The sequence below is a fragment of the Homarus americanus genome, unplaced genomic scaffold (genome assembly GCF_018991925.1).
Source record: "Homarus americanus isolate GMGI-L3 unplaced genomic scaffold, GMGI_Hamer_2.0 scaffold52806, whole genome shotgun sequence".
In the NCBI taxonomy this organism is placed as follows: Eukaryota; Metazoa; Arthropoda; class Malacostraca; order Decapoda; family Nephropidae; genus Homarus; species Homarus americanus.
In genome coordinates this window covers 10,524,836-10,546,881 of record NW_024720773.1, presented here as the reverse complement: position 1 = coordinate 10,546,881, position 22,046 = coordinate 10,524,836, and the positions used below count along the sequence as shown (strand labels likewise).

Below are 22,046 nucleotides of genomic sequence, written 5' to 3'. Positions count from 1 at the left end.
GAATAACACACACACACTTCTGAAGCCCCAGGCGATCACATGTAACTCATAAGATACCTGTCCCTCACATATAACTCATAAGACACCTGTCCCTCACAAACAACTCATAAAACACCTGTCCCTCACCTGTAACTCATAAGACACCTGTCCCTCACTTGTAACTCAAAACACCTGTCCCTCACCTGGAACTCATAAAACACCTATCCCTCCCAAACAACTCATAAAACACCTGTCCCTCACCTGTAACTCATTACACACCTGCCCCATACATTTCACCATGTTTTGCCGTCCAAGAAACAGGTGTATCCTCCCTGCTAGTACCTTTTCTCTGCACCTTAGCTCTAATATCACCCAGGGAACGTGATCTTAACTCCTTTACATTTGGCCACGTCCCTTCACCCTCACTATCTCATATTCACTTCGTAAACAACACATCAAGCTTGTCTGCATTGTCCTCGGTGCCTGGGGTGTATTTCGCTCGCATATTGTACTCTCTTCTGTCGTGGGGGATGAGTGTAGGCTACTGGATACACAGTGTAGAGAAGGAGTGTAGTGTGAGGAAGACTGTTGTGTGGAGTGGAGTGTAGATACATAGTGTGGACGATGATTGCAGAATACATAGTGTGGATGAACCAGTATCATTAAAAGAATCCTTGACTTCAGCAATATGAAGACGTTGGTAAATATAGAAAAGTTTTATATATATATATATATATATATATATATATATATATATATATATACTGTATATACTGTATATATATATATATATATATATATATATATATATATATATATATATATATATATATATATATATATATATATATATATATATATATATATATATATATATATATATATATATATATATATATATATATATATATAGATAGATAGAGAGAGAGAGAGAGAGAGAGAGAGAGAGAGTAGAAGGAAGGAATAAAAGATATGATCAAGATGGACATAAGAGAGAGAAAGAATAATAACAATAATAAGGGAAGAAAAACCACCTCATCTTTCTTCAACATACACGAGATTAATATTGCATTAGTGAGGAGGTAGAAGACATTGTCAGACAGTGTACAGAAGTAATCAGGGTGATATACGGAACTGTACAGAGAGAGAGAGAGAAGTCAGTGATATCGCTAAGTGGTGACTGTGAGGCAGGAGAACTTGTATAGGTAGACAGTGTGTTATATAGCGTCTTGAGAAAACAGCAAGGTAAAGCAAGAATGTTATTGATCATGATGTTGCATGTTTGAGTGCAAATCATTAACGAAATGATTTTTTTTGTCAGCCTACTCTTTAGCTCATTAGCAGAATTTGATATTGTGGGGGAGGTAAATTTTCGCTTTCTTAGAGGGGAAATGTATTTGTACCTCAGTTAGTTGCTAGTCTTGGATTTCTAAATAAAATGAAATGCTGAAAGTTCACTCTTCAACATAACGAGACAGTGACTACCTGGAGCTTCACTGTGGGTGTTGTGTTGTTCAAGAGGCCAATTTTATTTAGTCATTGACAAGTGTAATCTCAACTTCACCGCCAAAATTGCTCTTCGCCTGTATGTCCCTCGTATTTGTACCTTATCACCTTTTATTTAGAGAATAGACTCACAAAATCAATTTCACTGACAATATACAAGATAACAAATATCATACCTCTAGAAGTTGCTTTCAGCGTATTATCTAAAACTCCCATTCACAAAAATTTTCAGGAAAGACAGACTGACAACCACGACAGATATTACAGAGCTTCATACCTTCCAGTTTAAAGTTGATTCGCCGATGTATCAAGGAAGGGAAGATATGTCGCTGTCAGTCTCACCAATGAGAATTTAAAGTAAAGCATCTTGTGAGGATTTTGAGGGAACTCCAATTTTCAGGTCTTGAAATAGAAATAAACACAATATTATATAGGATGTGCACGCTGTAGGTGTTGCTACAAATAGTGCACCAGATAAGCTCATTTAAATACCAGATACTGATGAGCTTGTGTTTTGTCTTCATCTCTGTCAGGAGGTGTCGCGCCTAGAATCTGTGAGTGGGAGTGGGAAGCTTGACGAGGCGGGCTAGGGATAGTAATTTCAATGGGCTCTGTCTGGTCTCACTGGAGTTTTCAAGGTATTAAACTCTCTTGTTTCGTCCTTAATCTAACCAAAATTAGATTCATTTCTTATTTTTAGTAATTGTCTGTCGGAGGAATTAAGAATATTAAACGATGCTCGATAAACCTTGCAGTTGAAATACCTCGGAAGAAATCTAAACAAAGTTTAACAACTTAGAGGAGAGAGACTGGTACAGTATTTGCAATGGAAATATTTGTTTACAAATTCCTCTTGGCCCGCTAACCAGGGTAGACCATAGTGTGGGGTGGCCGGACAGGCCTGCATTACTGGTGGTGTGTAATCAAGGCCGGGGTAGTGGCCTACATATTCTTACCGCTGTGTTTACTGATACCTGCACCGGGGTGTAGAAGTGTGTACTGTGCTGTACAGCTACACCTGTATACCAAAGTACCAGTGTGTACTGTTAGCAGGATGTTGACATGGGTAATGAAGAATTAGATTAAAGGTGTACACATTGTAACTACTGGTGTCGGGTATAGATACGTAAAGGAGGTACACTACACTGACCTGCAGCTCCTCACACCAAGTTACTAGTGCCCTGTGTCGAATGAGCCTCCCTAGAAAAATAGATTTATGAAAATATTTTGGAATTCTTAGGAGTACCTCTACTATATTATCGTTCAGCGTTTTCTTGGATATTTAATTCAAAGCTAAAGTATCAACATGAAACTCACTACTGTATACTGTAGTGTTAGCGGACTTCTCAAATGAACAGTTACGTTTACAGAATCATAAGTCATTCCTCCCCACTCTACTTGGAGAACATTTTGTAGTATTCGCGTGCTACAATTGACCTATCGTGTAGTACTCACCTCTATCGGCTTCCTCCACAACCATCATAAAGGTTGACTGGTTGCTGTCGGTGAATTCGCCGATGTGTCAGCGCTGTAAACGCTTTTGTGCTTTGCCTTGCACAGGATGCAAGGGGGTGCCCAATAAACTAAAGCCTCCTCGCGGGGTAAATCTGAAATCTGAATCTAATGTGTGAGCGCGACTCATAGCATTCTAGCAACCAGTCAAATTCTAAGAATTGTGACGGTTGCTGATGTTGCCAAAAGTGGGCAGAGCTTACCTTAGAATTAGACGAAAGCACAGTAGTAAGTAACATCGGTCTAGATTTTAGTTTCTAGTCACTGGGTTTGTCATTGTCTTTGTAAATAATAATGTTTCTTTATCAATTATGCGTTTGAAAATTAGTAAGTACTAGAATCAAATTAACATGAACACATTAATTATTATCATCTCTGAATTTATTACGTTCTTGTATTCTTAAGTCATGAGCTTTTTATTTGATAAAGGACCATTATTCTCACTCACACATACGGCCACTACCTGCACCACCAACACTCCGCCTCACCGGTAACAACAGTTTCAGAATTAGTGGCGTCAGCATCGCCACCGAGGACCTGAATAGAAAAGCAACGTTGCTAACACCGGTAGGATGACTGCTGACTATTTGTCAGCCAGCACCACCACCAGTGTCAACACCACCACCACCAATGTTATCGCCATCATCAGTGTCAGCACCATCACAGTACTCTTCCATCAGAAGGGTGACTTACCAACGGTGTAAACGTCAACATTACCAGATATCTCACCACCAGCACAAAAGTCATATAAGCCACAAAATATGACCACTGTCGTCATCACTGGGTGGGGACGGGTCGGGTGAGACGTCATAACACAGGTGGACGGGGCGCTGTTGGTCACGTCCTGGGAGGGATCACTCGAGCGTGGTTGTTTTTCCTTTTCTCTTTTGTTATGTTATAAAAATTGAAGGAATATGGCTCACTGTATATCTGTATATTGAATCACTATGATATTTCAGTGATGTTTGTGTCCGTTTGGTGTGTGTGAGTATGTGTTTGTGTGTGTGTGTATCGTAGAGGCAAGTGACTGTGTATAAGGACAAGTTTTAGATGATTTCCTGGAGTCAAGTTGTAGAAATTTTAATCCCTTGCAACGGTTAAGCATTTGGAAGTAAGTGTGCCAGTCCGAGGTGTCAGTTAGATGTTTGACTGTAGCTCAGATCCTCTTAAAACAGTCACAGTTAGATGTAACTCTCATATTTAGAGTACAGTCAGGCGCATCATCGGAAATACTTGTAAACGAAATTTCTGGGTTTATCCGACAGGTTGATGTTCAGTAAATCCGGAGTGTATAAATTTTGATCCCCGCGGACAGGTGAGAGCAAAGAACAAGTTGGCCAGAACTTTGACTCTCTGTAAACCGTGTGTGTGTGTGTGTGTAATAATAATAATAATAATAATAATAATATTAATAATAATAAAAATAATAATAATAATAAACAATTTATTAATAGAGTTGCAGCCGGTGGCTGAAAATATACAGACTTACATTAGATTTAGACATAATGATATAATATGCATTGAATACATTTACAGGGCTGTACAGTACATAAATCAGGAGTTGTTTATTATTTTAACAATAGATGAGATGGTGCTGTTCTTCTATCTATCGGTGCGGGCTCTTATGGGCTGAATTTTGTTGTAGTGGCTGACTGTGCGAGTTGGGTGGTGGGCTGCCGGTGGCAGGAGGTGGCGATGGCGAGGGTGGTGCAGTAGTCCACGGCCAAACCTTTCCAGTGCTTGGTGGTGGAGGTCACTGAGGGATGACATTTCCAGGGTGGAGAGAGCGTTGGTGTAGCCAGAGTATTCTGCGCCGAGCATGATTCTGCAGGCCCTTTTCTGTGTGTGTGTGTGTTTCTAAATTAAACATATCTAATTTTCTCAACAAGTCATATAATTAACAGTGGAATAAGCCTGGTGAGCAGAGTGAACCTTCAAACAGCTGAGAGATAGGAGGCTAGAGGCGGTTCTCAGGCCTTCAGATTTCATTCAGATCATTAACTGTCTTGGATATATATGATTATAACCCAGATACTTATGGTCCAGAGGCTGTAGATCAACACCACCACCCGTCACGGCGACATTCTGCTCCCTCTCTTACTCTACTGCTTATCGAATTTTGAATCATTGTGGGAAGGTTACCTGTGAAGTATGATGAACTAAGAAAGGCGTTTACTTTACACTTATTCCTCCCATTTAAGAAGCATTTTTAAGATTTTATAAATATTAAAAAAAAAATAAAATAAAAGCATTCCAGGGTGTTTATTTTTTACAGGTTCATGACAATAGGCTACCTCGTATCTTGTTCTTCTCTGCTGTTGTCGTCACTCGGCTTAAGGTTGGATACTTAAATCATTTACCCTTATTTTTTTTATATAAATTACCACGAATATAGATCAGACATATAGTGATGTACTGTATAGGAGTGGGGTTATAGGAGATGTGGGAGGCTGTGGTGTGGTGTAGCGGGAAGAGAGTGCTGTTTAGAAAAGTGCTGTTATTACTATTATATATTTTCATGTTTCATTCGTACAGTTTGTGGGGAACATACACGTTTATTCAGCTGTAGATTGATATATCGTTTAAATGTTGATGTGTGTGTGTGTGTAAATAATAAATAATAATAATAATTAACGGTGTGTGTGTGTGTGAGCACAGATGAAGAGACCACAGTCTCCAGGATCGTTAAATAGTAAAAGGATGTTAAACTGTTGTGGATAGTAAACGTTTGATATATAATATATATATATATATATATATATATATATATATATATATATATATATATATATATATATATATATATATAGTGAACGTTTCTCTGGCGGCTCCTCGCTGATGATATCACACGTTCACACACCTCACTAAACTCACCCTAAATTGTAAAATAATTAAGATAACTGGTAATTACACTGACGACGGCAGAGGATTTGTTTTAATAATCATCAGCAGTGCCAGTTAGCCTGTTCTTGGGACATTTTTAAAGATTCTGATGTGTCCTCTTGGCAAAAACTTATCTTAAGTAAGTATCTTAATATTTTAACTTCGAATTGTTGGAAATTAAATCTCGTTATCACGTTGATGGTCGTCAGAGGGTAAATCATCACTACCAGACATTATTGCTTTAATAATATTTGATGTTTTTGTCAGAAGATGAGGAGACCTGAGTGATTAAACCATGGTGGGCGGTGCGTTAGCTGTCATTTTTATATCGTTGAGCCACAGTCGGGTATCTGTAAAATTACATCAGGGGAGCAGAATAATTTAAAAATTTTTAACTTGAAGTTTTCATTATGTCCCCAACGCCATAAATAGAAGGTAGCGGAGTTAAAAACTGATCTAATGAAAAAGAACACGTTAGTATGGACAGGTGGAGCAGACAACAGTACCCAGATTTAACTACAAATTATCTATTCAGAACAGCACAGGTACAGGGATTTCTTTATTACAATACTTATTTATAAACAAAAAAAAATTGTTCCATATAACAGATACGAATATGAAAGCATATGAAAAAAACTACAATACATAAGAACTCGTCTCAGTAATCAAAGTTCTTACAGAGCTGAATCAACTTCCCTCAAAAGTATAGCTGCTCATTTGTAGACCATCTCTCTGTGACAGTACTTAACAAGATTGGTTCGATAAGTTATTCCTGTGTCTCCATTTCCCCCTAAAACTAAGTAGTCTCCCCTTACCAAACTTGATCTATAGGCGTGTACCCTATGCATAGCTGTGTTTCACCCCTTCCCTACGATGCCAAGCTCCTGAGTACAGTAAATTAGCCCTTTGATTATAATTCCATAACTCATTAAGTACGATTATAACCCTTTGACTACAGGTACTCTGTCGTTGGTACTCTGCCTTAACCCTTTGAGTACGATGATATTCCCTTGAGTACTATGATACCGTCTTCAGAAGTTGGAGCAAAGGACACACACCTTAATGTCTTGTGGGAGTTACTGTACGTGTGGTGACTTGTCTGAGAGAGAGACAGACAGACAAACAGACAAAAGACAGAAAGAGAGAAGGGGGGAGACTGTATAGAGATGTAAATGAGTAAAAATTCAAATTATAAGAAATAGCTAAAAAGTTGAATGGACAGATGGAAAAAAAAGGAACTTGATTAAAGGAAATAAAATATCTACCATGACGTCCACAGGTTTATAAGGACTAATTTCCATGCCCAGGTGTGTAAAAAAAGATATACAAACTAATGAGATATATTGAAACCATATGATAAAAAAAAATACGATGAATAGCTATCGTAAATTCCTATGTAGTAGTTTGTTATTACGTTACCTGAGAAAAAATATGAATACCTGTAAACTAATTGCCTTAGATGAGTTGGGGGATATTGATTTTAATTGAGTCAACAGTGCTAAAGGTGTTCACGGGTTTATTTTTTATAGTGTGAAGGATTATATATTACAGAGTGAGAGTTATTAATGATGATATAAGAGGTTTGGAAATGGTCGTTGTATTTTTAGTTAGTGGACAGGAGAGAGAGAGAGAGATGGAAGAGAGAGAAAGAAAAGAGATGGAAGAGAGAGAGAGAAAAAAGGAAATAGAGAGAGGGAAAGAGAAAGAAAGAGATAGAAAAGAAAGGAAATAGACATAGAGAGAGAGTCCTTCCCTGGCTATACTGTTGACAAAAGAAACCGTGGTGATATGTGCCGACTTGTACAACTTAAAAGAAAGAGGCAAGACTGTGAGGAATGAATTAGGTGGTGGCAGTTAAACTTGTAGGCGAGTTTATCAACTTGGTGGTATCGGTGTGTGAAGGTGCTCAGCGGACAAGGCTTCTCCCTCCTCAACCATGGACTTGCAGGGTCTCAGGCTGCCGGGAATCCCACTCAAGAAAGTGTTAGCCGCAACTTTCCAAACTTTCACCTCTTGATTAACATTATTGCATCGTGGTAAATATAATTTTTTTTTTACTTTTTAATAATTACTACTTTCATGACCTTTTTTTTGTTTATTTAGATTGTTCGTTTTATTTGTATTCATTGTTATTACATTTTAATTCATTACTTGATGGAATATGTATTAATGATTTAAATTGTGGGAATGAAGTTGTATCTTCGTGAATTTTGGTCAGTTAGTTTTTTATTAACAGGTAACTAATAATAATAATAATAAAATACTACAATAATAAATAAAGATGTATTACTTAGAATTTGGGTATACAGATCGTTGAATGTCCGACTAACGTGTACTGTACATAGAAGACAGGTCGGTATACAGCACACACAGACCCTCATATACTTTTCCTTGCTTTAGTGTACTCGCTGCCTTTCTGATTAACGTCTCATACCTCACAATGCTCCTCTAACCTGGTGTGTCGGTGGGTGGTGTTGTAGGTCACATGGCAATATATGATGTGAGTTCATATCCCTCTACATTTGTTGTGTTCTTGAATACCATGGATGAAGTCTTCTCAGTTAGAATCAGGAATTGTATGTGTTATCATGGTGGGTACGTAGAGTAACACACACACACACTTTACATGTCGTCCTCCAACCTTGTGACACGATCCGACGTACTGGAAGCAAAAGAACCTGGTGGGTGGAAGAGTCAGAGGGACACATTTACTTCACTCTGCCTGTACCGTAACTACACCCCCCAAGAGTTTGGTTATCAAAATTGGATGGTGTGAGTGTGGTCAATGGTCAGAGTACAATGCGTGTTGTCGAAGGTCTTTTAGTCTACTGTAGGTAGCGTGGGAGGATGGGCACGGTGGGGCAGGAGTGAGCCACATTAACTTTGGCAGTATTAAGGTTCATGACTAACACATTCTTAACACTAGGTTGGAAGTTTGTCTGATATAGCTTATAGCTACTAATCTTTTCATTTTATTTAAAGATAAATCATTTCCTTGACATATTTTGAGGCGTCTCAAAGGCATGCAGGTGTGGGATGATGTGCTCCTGCCCCGGCTACACAGGGAGTCACCACCTCTCCTCTATATCACATTTTACTGCCTGTTGGACGGTTCTGGTCTGGTGGGGATACTAGGAATTTTCTACAATACTACAATGGATGCACAGCATTTTTCAACACAAGATTTTGTAAAGGAACTATGTTTTGTGATTGGACACTAAGATATATATATATATATATATATATATATATATATATATATATATATATATATATATATATATATATTACATATATAAATATATATATATATATATATGCAGGTATAGGTATGGTTGTCTTGATAAAACCTTGAGAAAAATCACATCGGAGTTAGAGTAGCTAACGGAGCACCGTAGCTTTTTTGCTGGGTCTCAGTATTCAAGAGACATCTTCAGAGGCACCGGATTACACAGAGAGAATTTTAAACATACAGGGAGAACTTATTAAACGTAGAGGTCAACATAATTACAAGACATCCACGAATCTCTCTTGAATCTTCAATGGGTTTCAACAGCTCAGGAGAGGAGCTACAGGGGGGGTGACGTGACTAGTCAGGTCAGGTAAAAAATAAGGGACCCACTAAATAACTATCATACATCTAGATCAAAGGTTTTTAAAGCATTTTTAAACTTGGGCCACTGACAAATAAATTTCTGTAACATATTATCAGTTTTGAAGTGACCATACTAAGGTTTATTGATTTTAATTTAATACCTGTAGGAAGTATATATATATATATATATATATATATATATATATATATATATATATATATATATATATATATATATATATATATATAGTATGTTGTTGGTACATATATATATATATATATATATATATATATATATATATATATATATATATATATATATATATATATATATATATATATATATATATATATATATATATATATATATATATATATATATATATATATATATATATATGGCAGCAAGAGTTCTTAGCTAAGTCGGATAACATTAGGATATTTAAACATTAGGTAAAACAAACTTGAGTGCCTAATCTTCACGTGATCCTGTGGTAAAGCTGACATCTTCACTATATCATGGGTCTTGACGTTCTAATCAGCATAAATCCCTAGTCAGCTGATGGTTGTGCTGACGTGATTGATTGGTATTGCTGCAGAACAAAATGTGTGTTCGTAGATGTGTGGTCAGGGTAGTGTGATCCGTCTATAAGGAGGTGTATTAGTGTGTGTGATGACAGCAAAGTGAATCAGCTTTTATAATGATAGCCAAGTGGACCCATTCTAGCGGTCAAGTGATAAGTGGGTAACCTGGCCTTATGACCTGTTGTGAGGACGGGTCACTCTACCCAGCGTGTCACTCTCATCAGACACAACTTGGGCTGAAGAAAAGGTCAGCTCAGACTAATAGCTCTTTCAAGGTGACTTGGAGGTCAGGTGTGAAACAATTGATAGCCAAACTCTCGGTAATTAAAAGGAATTGTGTGTGTGTGTTTTTTGTTGTAGTGTGTGTGTGTTTTTGTTGTGGTGTGTGTGTGTGTGTGTTTTTGTTGTGGTGTGCGTGTGTGTGTGTGTGTGTGTGTGTGTGTGTGTGTGTGTGTGTGTGTGTGTGTGTTTTGTTGTGGTGTGCGTGTGTTGTGTTGTGTGGGTATCAGGACAATTGCCCCCCATTGCCAGTGAACAAAACATGGAACTAACTGAATAGAGGGGAGAAAATAACACTACGAATTAAAGCTTTATTTTCATGTTTTATTTGTAGTAATAATTATATACACAAAATGCACAACAAAAATTTTTTTTATACTACAAATCTGTAATTAAAAAACAGTGATAAAAAATTGTGATTAAGTGAAAGAATTTGTGGATCAGTCATATTTAATATTTAAAAATTGGTTAGGTTAGATTAAGTTAAAGTTAGGTTAGGTCAGGTTAGGTAATGTTAAAGTTAGGTTAAGTTAGGTAAGGTCTTTGGTCAGCTGTACATAAGATTTACTCGGGCAATGGTGGGGGGTAATTGTCCCATGGGGGAAGTTGTCCTGGTGGCAGTTGTCGGAGGGCAATTGTCCGGGGGGGAGGCAATTGTCCTAGAACCGTTTGTGTGTTGTGTTGTGTATGTCTGGAATCACGTTAAATTTTGTTGGCAATAAGAGAAGCAACATAACTCCTTACTAACCCATGTGAACAGTGACACAAGGATGATTTTAAATAACTTCACAATCACAGAGAGACAACCATAACTATCGAAGGAAAGACGGATAGAAGGAAGTGTTGGGAAGGAAGAAGCGGGAAGAGTAACCTTCAGATAAACACGCGACTGAGGAGGTGAGCTCGAGTAAATGACTGTGTGAGGTAGATAAGGGAATTTTTATTGTGGTCTCTATCACTGACGGGTTATGTTAATTTTTATTGTGGGTGAGAGATGTGTCGTCCTGGCTGGTGAGGAGTGTTCCCTGTAGTGCAGTATTTATGTTGATTCTCGTAAATTTTAACTTCTAGTCAAGCATGAAGAGGCGTGTTTTGTGCATTAATGTTTTATAGATGGTAAAATATAACCATTAATGTTTATAGATGGGCGCCAATAATTTGTTTTCTCTTTTCTGTATGTTACTAGTGAGCCGGAGATTAAATTAAAACCGGGGAAAAAAATCGATTACAATATTTTGCTAGTTGGTAACCCGCAGTGTGGATGCAGTTGGCCTCTAGAGTTACGAGTTGGAAACTACGTCACCGTCATGCCCGGCGCACGGGGATAGTTACCTTATGACAGAAATAAACAAGTGTTATATTCTCTTTGTAGTTTTGCCTATTATTGTTTCAACATAGAGTCGTGCCACTTTAAATTACCCGTTAATTCTTCCTTCCCACTCAAACTTTCTCAAGTTATAACACGAGTAATCATTTAATTTCTATCACTAATATTTTTATTGTTATTTTTAGTCTTCGAACAAGTTTGAGAATGAGATATTAATTAACGTCAGTAAAAGACACATTGTCAACTCAGAAATCACAGTGTAGGTAGGGACTAGGGAGCCTGGTTCGTGTGGGATTAGTGACAGTCAGACGCTACAGCTTAGTGTTGTGGGGTGGTGAGGAGCACGAGGCTTAACAGTACAGCACCGTAAACACACAAGGAAGTGACTATCGGTTTTATTGACTGGTGGTGTGTCAATTGCTGTGTGTGTGTGTGTGTGGTGACGATTGAAGATGCCTCATGATTTAGAACCCCAAAGCTGCAAACACACTTACTGGGTAGGCGATAGAAGTAAGTAGCTTGTCTTTATCATCTAACCTTGTCCTGTGTCGGTCCGTGTATGGTATGTTGTCACACTCCGCGGGTCAGTCTTTACTCTACGCTGTTGAACTTTGTAAACATTTAAGTCAAGTGTGGCGTTCTTTAAGATGATTCTATTCGATAAGGTGTTTGTTTATTTTGTGTCGATATATCAGTCAAGGTTAAGGAAGGTTAAGTTAGGTTAAACTCCGCTTCACTAAGGTTAACTTCGCTTCACATAGGTTAGTAAGGAAGAATCATGATGGAATCTGGGGCAGCCATGCCCTGCCCAACTTAGGAGGAAATTTTTGTGCAAGAAAGTTTTTTTGGGGGAAATATCTAGAATGACTTTGTGACTTGTTACTGTAATGGTTTGTCCTTGGTGATTTTCTCTGAAGCTTTAATACACAAAATTTAAAACTGGTGTAAGAACAAGGAAAAAAAAATTGGAAATGACTTACGAAATACAAGTTGGCCGTGACCTTTGACCCTCCTTACCTCTGCACTTCAGCTAAATAATTTCATCTCTGTCTGTAGGTTGAATGAACTCGTGAGGATCTGTACTGTCAACTTGATTATATACACTATCGATATGTGTGTTTAAACAACTTTACCAACAGCAGTAGAGTAAATAGATCAATGAGGCGTCATGTAAATCTAACCCAGATGTTAATATATTGTAAATCAAGTGTTTCTTTTAGTTCCAGTGTCTTATTTCTTCATTTTTTTTTACTAGTTTATCAATCCTTTTGTGATATGATTTAGAGTGGTGGGAAAAACGAGCTTAAAGGATAGAAAATCAGGTGAAATTCCTCACACAAAGTTCCTATACCAACTGTACTCTTGTGCCACTGTCATGATGCTGGTGTTGGAGGAGCGAGGGTGGTGGTAAGAGGCAGTGTGTGGCGGGAAGAAGACCATCAGTCACACACGGGGGAGGTGCAAGGCCGGGCAGGAAGGGGAGGGGAGGAGCGTACCATGCCTTCCGGCGGCATCAGTCTAGGTCCCAGGTCAAGGACCGTTTTACACCCTTCCACTACTGATTAACACAGGAAAATAATACATATTTGTTCGTTCGTGGCCCCGCCTAAACTTTGGGTACGCGCGCGTTATCCTGTGTGTGAGTGTGTAAGAGACATTATTGTGACTATGGGCCAAAATGTAATTGCTATGACACCTCCGAATATGTAAAGTGAACTACAAACAATCATCTTACAGGTCCAAAGTTCGAAATACACTTATTGTTGGACCCTTTAAAACGATAGTAGCATCCCTCATACACTCAGACCCTGTTGACACACACACACACACACACACACACACACACACACACACGAGACCCAACAACAACCAGCGATGTGTTAATCCGTCTACGATAGGAAGGCCTAAGACCAAACCTCACTCATATAACACCATCTGTGAGGGAATTACTACACCACGTCAAGTCCCTCATCACACCATCTGTGAGGGAATTACTACACCACGCCAGGTCCCTCATAACACCATCTGAGGGAACTACTACACCACGTGAGTTCCTCCGAACACCATCTGGGAGGGAGTTACTACACTACGAGTTTGCTGTTAACACCTACATTAATCTGTATGTTCACTGTATGTTCCTTTACCTTTCTCTAATGAAGGCTTTTGTTAAACCACCAATGTATGTAATAAGTCATTTATGTCCAATGTATATTTTCAGCCTTCGGGCTGCAGAATTTTTTCAATAAACCGTTAATTATTATTATTATTATTATTATTATTATTATTATTATTATTATTATTATTACACACACACTCTCTCTCTCTCTCTCTCTCTCTCTCTCTCTCTCTCTCTCTCTCTCTCTCTCGGAAACAGCATCTTGCCAACCTTGAACTAATAAACTGCCTCCACCTGAAATTATTTTAGAAATTGAAGTTTGGTTCCGCCATGAAGGTCCAGAAGTAATATCACACAGAGGACAAATCTCAGTTTTAATGCTACGAATAACTAGGTAAGCGGAACAATAAGCCAGCATCGTAAAGTTTAAAGGTCAAAACATCTCAAATTAGGTTGTGTTGTTTGTGTAGGTGGTGTTGTAAGTCGTTATCAAAGTCGCCTCTGTGTTTGGTAGTAAGAGTCCGTCCCAGTTTAAGATTTTCCTTGTTGTTTTTAAGTGATTTATTATTATTATTTTTATTATTATTATTATTAGATGCTGAAATTTTTTAAAGATAAGGACAATGTCACCACCATTTCCTTATATTTTTGTTTATTGAAATATTACGAGTGTGGTTGTTTTGATTATAGATTGTAAATTATGGTATGCGAAGCAGGAACAAACGAGTATAAATTTACGATAAAGTTTAATATATTGTCCCTATATACGAAGCATTATAATCTTGTAAGTAAAGATTCCCCTGACGATTTGGAGAAACACTTTATACACTACTACAATATTTAAGTAAGTTAAGTACTATTTTATACCATGTCACAGTGCTTATATATTCATTCCTTCTCTCCGTTAAGAACCCGTAGAAATATCATTAGGTGACGACTCTCTCCTTAACCTTTCTCTGTACTGTGCTTGACAGAGGTCGGCGTAAGGTACTGTACTACACGAGAGCTGGTAGTACAGTACAGTTTATCTGCCTGTAGCTTCACTGTACCGGTTGCGACGACAGGAAGAATGTGCACCGGAAATGTAGCGTGGTTATAGTTGTCTCTCCTGATTTAGTTATCAATACCAAGTCATCATCATCCTCATCATCATCATCGTCTTCATCATCATCACCATCATCATCATCGTCTTCATCATATCATCGTCACCATCATCTACAGATTGTTTGGTAGTCTTAGTAGTAACAGTTTTGATCACAGACTTAACCACCTGAAGACTCACCATCCCAGCTTACTTCACCTAAAGATTAACCACCCTGTAATTGGCCTGTACGAGTTTATTTAACCCTTTGAGGACGATGTTTTAAATTGATATTGAATTGATGCTTTTAGGATGATAGTGTTGTTTCTCAAGGTGTGGTGGTTTAACCTGTGAATGATAGAGGTTTAATTCATTCAGGATGATGGTTTAACCTTTTATGAGGGGGTTAAACTCTTTTAGGATGATGGTTTAAATCTTTCAGGATTATAGTTTAAACAAGGAAGATGGTTTAACCTTTAAGAGGATGATGTTTTAACCCTTTGAATATAAGAGTTTAAACCATCATCCTCAAAGGTTTAACTCTGAACTTGTATATGTGCCTCTCAATAGACTTCCTGAATAAAAAATTTGAAGCAATTGTTTTTGCGACACCTCTCGTGGGCAGGTGAAGAGACAAAATTGAATCCATTCGTGCATGTCATCCTGCCAGGTGTGGGTGTGTGTGTGTGTGTGTGTGTGAAATAGGTCAAATTTCGGAGTACAAACATTATAGATATAGGTATTTAGAATTTTACTCACACCTTCACAGCGCTCGAGGTAGTGTTTTTCCACTCCTAGTTACTGCTACTCTAACCTTTGACATTTACTTTCGACTAAATATCTCCCTGAAGGTGTGTGTGAGGTAGGGGAAAGGGTGAAGCTGTCAAGGTCAGCTAATGTGTGTCAAGATTGAACTTGATAAAAATCTATAGTTGTCGTGACCTACTTACACACAGACACAGTAACCCCCGTGCTCTTGAGTTCACGGTGGTAAGTTGTCTCAAGGCTAACAAGTTTTAGACAGAATCCTTGAATAAAAGTATAGTACTAGCATTATTGACGGTAATACTAGCGCCTTATGTTGGTTAAAAAGTATATATCAATGATCTGTTTTTATGACGTGGTTAAAAAAATTACAAAAATATTAAATAGTGGCGCTCTTGTCACAGCGTCTGCTCAGTGTGTAGTGATTTTATCTGCCTAGTTGCAGCTCAGGATTTAACCGACACTCTGTACTTATCTCTTAGAATATGAAAACTATAATATGACCTTATGCTATTTAACTAATGGGAGTTTTCATATTGGGTATTGCTTATTTATTAAAATTTATACGGAAAATTTGTGTTTTGAGTGTAAATTTTAGAAGATTATAAAGACACAACTGTACTTCACACACACACACACACACACACCACACACACACACGCGCGCGCGGACACAGTATACAGTAAATATAAATAGGTGTTAGTAGAAGCCATGGGAAGGGAAAATGCACACAGACTGACCTGAAGTATCGTGTAATTTTACCAACTCTAATAAACTAGTTTACATACAATGATTTAACACGTAATAATAACATCAATTAAAATCACAGAAGTTAGGACCCACCACTTTAACACACACTACCACAACTCGGGTATGATATTTAGTTTCATATATATATATTTATTAAAAAGTTAAAAGAAAGATGTGAGTTTGGGTGATGCTTTTGATGATACGACTAATAATGATTTCAGATATTGGTAACAGAGCGGGTACTGGTGTGCGTGGGGCTTATCCTGACGAACGAACACCTACACTGACGAACAACTCTGATCAACATTACACTGACAAATATCACTGATCAACATTACACTGACAAATATCACTGATCAACATTACACTGAAGAACATCTTTGATCAACATTGCACTGAAGAACATCACTGATTAACATTGCACTGACTAAACTTTACTTCTCTTCACTGCAATGTCATCTTTTACTAATCTCAGAATTCACCTAAATAAAGAGAATCATAATTAATTAAGGGTGAAATTTAGCTAGATTAATTAGACAAGGCTAAAATGCATAGACATTAACTAAACATATCAATCACAATAACTTAACCTAACTAATTTCAGGGCTAAAATGATAATCAAATTATAAAGTCCTTTCGCCTCTGACCCTGAACAGCGAACCCCGAGATTCTGACTCGTGAATCCGAAGCATTAGCCAGAATAATGTATCCGTCTACTGCTTCGGGTTCACAAGTTTGAATCTCGAGGTTCGTGGTTCTAGGAGAGAGGAGAATGGACTTTGGTAGATGCCTGTACATTAACCAGATCTAATTAAATCCAAGGGTGAAAGGTCGTATGGTGAAACGTGCGCTCAGCCTCGCGTCGTCATTGGTTTTGGTTTTAAATTGTTGCTTCGGGGGTGGTCAGTGACCCCCACACGTCAATACGACCACGTGTTTACAATAAAAGTTATTTATTTATTACTATTGTTATTAATAGTAGTAGTAATAATAATAATATCAGTAGTAGTTGTAATAGTAGTAGCAGCAGGAAAAAGGCATTGAATTTATAATATGCTGGAATCCGGAAATGAAATGGTGATAACTTGCAGTAGCGACCATCAAAAGGTTTGCTGATTAACCTTACTGTCGCATTAGAACCTGAGGACATTGTAATATGACTGTAATTTCGTTTCTGTGTGTGTCGAAGGTACAGCAGCGAGTCATGTAATCTGTCAATATCTGTACCCACGTTTGGTAATATACTGCCTTGAAAGGATATGATATTCAGCTTCAGATAATTTAATAATGTTATCATAAGTTTCAGGATATTTTATGCTCCCACCGTTGAGTTACCCAGGCTGACACATCACACACGGGGCGAGGGAGGGAGCGAAGGAGGTCCTCTATATCGGAATTAAACTGAAGAGAATCGTGATAGACATAGGAAACTACAAGGGCACGGGTGGGAGGAGGTACTTGAAGGGTTTTTTTGTTGTTGAGGGAAGGTACTGAAGTAGTGGTGATAAGGGAGGTGGGGGTGGGTGTAGTTGACACAGTACACCCATGCTACTCTGGGACTGGTACACCTTGCTGGGTGTTGAGTGAGAAGGGGGAGGGGGGCAGCTGGCTCACTATAAGGAGCTCCGCAATGAAGTCAGGGTGTAGTGACAGGTGTGTGTGTGTTAGGCACGTTCTCCCACACTGAGGTGACGTGCTGAGCATAAACAAGGCAAAATTCGAAGCTAGCCACGCAAGTGTATCATTAATTAAAAGCTGTTACGTGTTTATATGAAGATGATAAAGGCTGTGACAAAATTACAGAATTAATGGACACAAACTTCCAAATATGTCAGCAAGATGTGTGAAATATTGTGATGGTAAATACTGTACCAAACCTTAGTGAAGCATTAAAGATTGCTGTAAGGTTCTTTCGTGGTTGTAGAATTTATAGCATTGTAATGTCCGACTGAAATTTTGTTTGTAAATATCAAGTAAAATAAGCAGTATTGACGTAACATAATGGCTGTGAGGGAAAGATGTCGTAGGGTCTCTTTTGTCATGCCTTTTAATATATTTTACGATAGTGGAAGGGATTCAATCTTAAGCAGGCAGATAAACCAGAGTTGGGCGATGTACAGTGTATGTTACCCGGTGATTCACAGGTACTGCCACCACCCAAAATATAAATGTGCATTGTGACGTCATTGTATATCTAAACACCACACGCCCTATACATTCACTCACTGTCTTAGGTGTGGGGTGAGGGAGGGGGAGGGTACAGGTGGATCACTGCCCACTATTCTGAGGTTAAAACACATAATAATAATAATAATAATAATAATAATAATAATAATAATAATAATAATGCTAAATGATAATAATACTTTAAAGTTCATTGGAAAAAATACTAGTCAAAAGTTGAACACTGTGCAATATATATCGAGATAATCACTACATACAGTGACATGGGGAAGTGGGTCGTGTAACTCATACTTGTAGTCCCCCAAAAGATTGATGATGCAGTGATCAGGAAGAGTTTTGTGAGAATGAGAAGTACAAGGTAAGACGCAAAGAGCAGACTGGCCCAGGTGTGTTGACCTTGTGGCTCAGAGTCGCTGGGGGAGACCACGTGCAGGGAGTATGTAAACACTGGCCCACGTTTTCGCCACTATAGTGAACTGTGTGTGGCAAGGACGCTCTTAACTGAGAGTACTATCATGGCATACATTTTCGAGGGAGCCAGACCTGTAGTATATTCTTTGGTATGAACACACAGTCATACACACAAATTGTAGCCAAAAATTTATCCTAAGTTACTTGTGAGGAGCATTTAGAGTGAACCAGTCGAGTGCATGGGAAAAACTCCTCCTTGGTATAACCTTTAAGGCATGCAAGACATTCTTAACGTTGACTAACGTGGCTAAAATATTTATGCTTGGTTCAACCCATTTAACGGAGGACTTCCTTTTAAGACTAGCTGACGTCGCCGACTAAGTGGTGAATGAAACTTTTAGCATCTGGTGTTGGTAATAAGTTATTGGGGTTTGTGATGAAACAAGTTTTTGCATTGTACGATCCTGGCAGCGTGTGTGCTGTACTAGTTATCAAGTTGGCCGCGTCTTTTGTTTAATATTACATGTCTCTCTGCCTGGCCTGTGGTAACAGACATCTCTATTATGCTTAATTATAGACTATTTTATATGCTGTGTGTGACCAAAGGAGGCGTCTTATTTATTCTGAGAACAAGAAGTAAACGATCAGAGTCATAATTTACTCGTGAGCATGCAGGGTATTTACAGTGTTTGTCGGTGTTAGCATCGACATAGTCCCCCGAGGAGGTTTCACATTCATAACACGGCTATGTACGGCGTCATTTCCCACATGTACCTCAATTCTTCTTTTTGACGTTTTCCTTATATCTGCAGGAGGGTTGTAAAACACGGACGACCCTGGTGCGGTCTTTACAATGCTGCCTGTGGTAAGTCACAGCAAACATGGTGATGAATACAGTTATGTGCAGACAGTGATGGAATACATACCCATTGTTTTGTATGTGTAACTTCCTCAAGGTACTTTGTCGATCCAAACACCAAGAGACGTCTAAACAACCTCTGTTTTTGTGGTGGAGGACGAGCTACATACGTCACCTGACTCCCGAGGTCAGTCAACACATTGAAACTTGTTGTTCGGGATGGAGGTCTTGGGGCGAGAGGTCTGCAATATTGCCTTCAGCGTGTATACAGTAGTTTAATTTATCTATCTCACTTCTAAGATTGGAATATATTTTCAGTCTGTCTTTGGGAATATATTTGTAGTTTCTTAAATAAAAGAATGAGTAAGTGAATTTTAACATAAATACGAGTTAAAGAAATATACCAAGGAAATATATTTTTATCTTGTGATTGTCCGGAATCATCAACCACAGAAAATAATTGCAGGTTCTTGCTAAGTCGAGGTACTGTACGTCATTAAAGGCGAAGAGTCGTAAGGTCTTGAATATTAAATTATGATTCATTACTTGATGTAAGGCAAAGTCACTTCGTAGGTATTGTGTTTTTCTTGTCATGTAATCCTGAAGAAACTGGGGCGCTTTTTAGGGACAGTTTTATAGAGAAAGTTCTGGGATAAAGGTCTTACTCATTTGACGGTAGAAGGGTCACATCTGTCCATCCCAATTGACAGTAGAGGAAACAGGACCTACTGTACACTCCCTAAATGACGGCAGAATAGAAGGGTGACTCAGGTCCTGCAATCTTAACTGGCTGTAGAGAAGTCAAAGATTCATCAGGTGTGAACGAGGCAAAGGTTGTACCCCCCCAAAACGTAAAGAGAGGAACTTAACCACAGGACAAATGGCACGTGTGGCGGTGGTGGGGTGACGGAAGAGGTTGAGTGGGAAGGCTCTAATAGCGAGTGGGAGGTTATGGTGGTGGTGCACGTGGTTGAGGGATGGAGATTGAAGTGAGTGGGAAGGAGTGTGGATGATGACATATATGGAAGTGTACTGGCAGGAGGAGGAGGAGAGGAGAGAGAGAATAAGAGGAAAATAAGGAGGTCACTAGTCCAAGGTGTTGAGTAAGGTTGTTGGTGCTGGTGAAGGATTATTTCTGTACACAGCACTACCGCCCGCAAAACAACATGTCCTCCACAACCACCACCACTACTTTCCCTCTCTTCCTCCTCCTTCTCCTCCTCCGTCTCTTCCTTCTTCTTGATTTCCTCCTCTTACTCCTCCTGTGTTCCTCCCTTCCTGGAATGATGTATCGTAGTGCATTATAATTATCCCACTGTAGTGTAATGATCAACGCTTCTGTATTTTACTGTATTGTAATTATCCAGTTTTATTTGAAGTCTTATAATAGTTTTTCATTATACTTTTGACTCTTGTTTTTATTTTTTTATTTTTATTTATTCCTTTTTTATTTTTATTTTTTTTTTCAGTAAGACAACTAGTACGGTGCGTCTTTTTACACCTTCAGTTACGAGGAAGATATTTTATTGTAAGAACCCTTGTGAATGTGGGCACAGGTTCAGGGATTTTCCCCTCCGTGTGATTTAACCTTCAGTGAATGTCTTTGGGTCCAGGTAGCTTTATTAGTTTCTCTCTCTCTCTCTCTCTCTCTCTCTCTCTCTCTCTCTCATTTTTATACCTTCCCACTAACTTTCATTATTTTTTCTCTCTCCCTTTAATCCTTCTCTGCCCTCTTCTGTTACCTCTCACCCTCCTTTCTTTATACCATCATTCCACTCCCTGCACTTCGTCTCTTTTATTCCTCCTTCTCCCTCTCCTCCCAACCTCCCCTCACTCCAAATCTTGTTAAAAAGAGCGAAACGAAATCGCTTTTTTGTTTCGGTGGAGCTTCTATACTATCGCCCCTGAGGTGGTGGGTGAGGGTAGTGCAAGCTGTGTGTGGACGTAACGCTCTTTGTTTTGTTTTGTTTTTGACATTTTCATTCGCAGCTGTGTAGGAGACGTAGGAAAACCTGAAGATTAGACACTCCAGTTTAGTAACTCACCTAATGATTAACTTAACGCTAACTTAACCTAACCCTGCAGGTAACGTTAATGGTGTTCAATCTCTCTCTCTCTCTCTCTCTCTCTCTCTCTCTCTCTCTCTCTCTAAATAAGTGAATGATGTGAAAACGACTTATCAGTTCTCGCCTGGCAACTATCCAGGATCCTCAA

At 38.5% G+C, this 22,046-nt stretch overlaps 1 protein-coding gene across 3 annotated transcripts in view; it reads left to right on the top strand.

Moving 5' to 3' along the window:
- The window catches only part of LOC121861070 (inward rectifier potassium channel 2-like), a 93,217-nt gene that overhangs the window by 34,443 nt on the left and 36,728 nt on the right, over positions 1-22,046 (top strand). Inside the window, exon 1 of one of the 3 annotated variants that reach the window (XM_042358609.1) lies at positions 11,979-12,176. The exons of 1 other annotated variant lie outside the window; for it this stretch is intronic. In XM_042358609.1, the coding sequence (XP_042214543.1) occupies positions 12,119-12,176 (58 nt within the window). In that variant the 5' untranslated portion in view covers positions 11,979-12,118. Of the gene's footprint in view, positions 1-11,978; positions 12,177-22,046 lie in introns of those variants that run through there. One more of the 3 variants, XM_042358613.1, reaches the window with a different exon arrangement.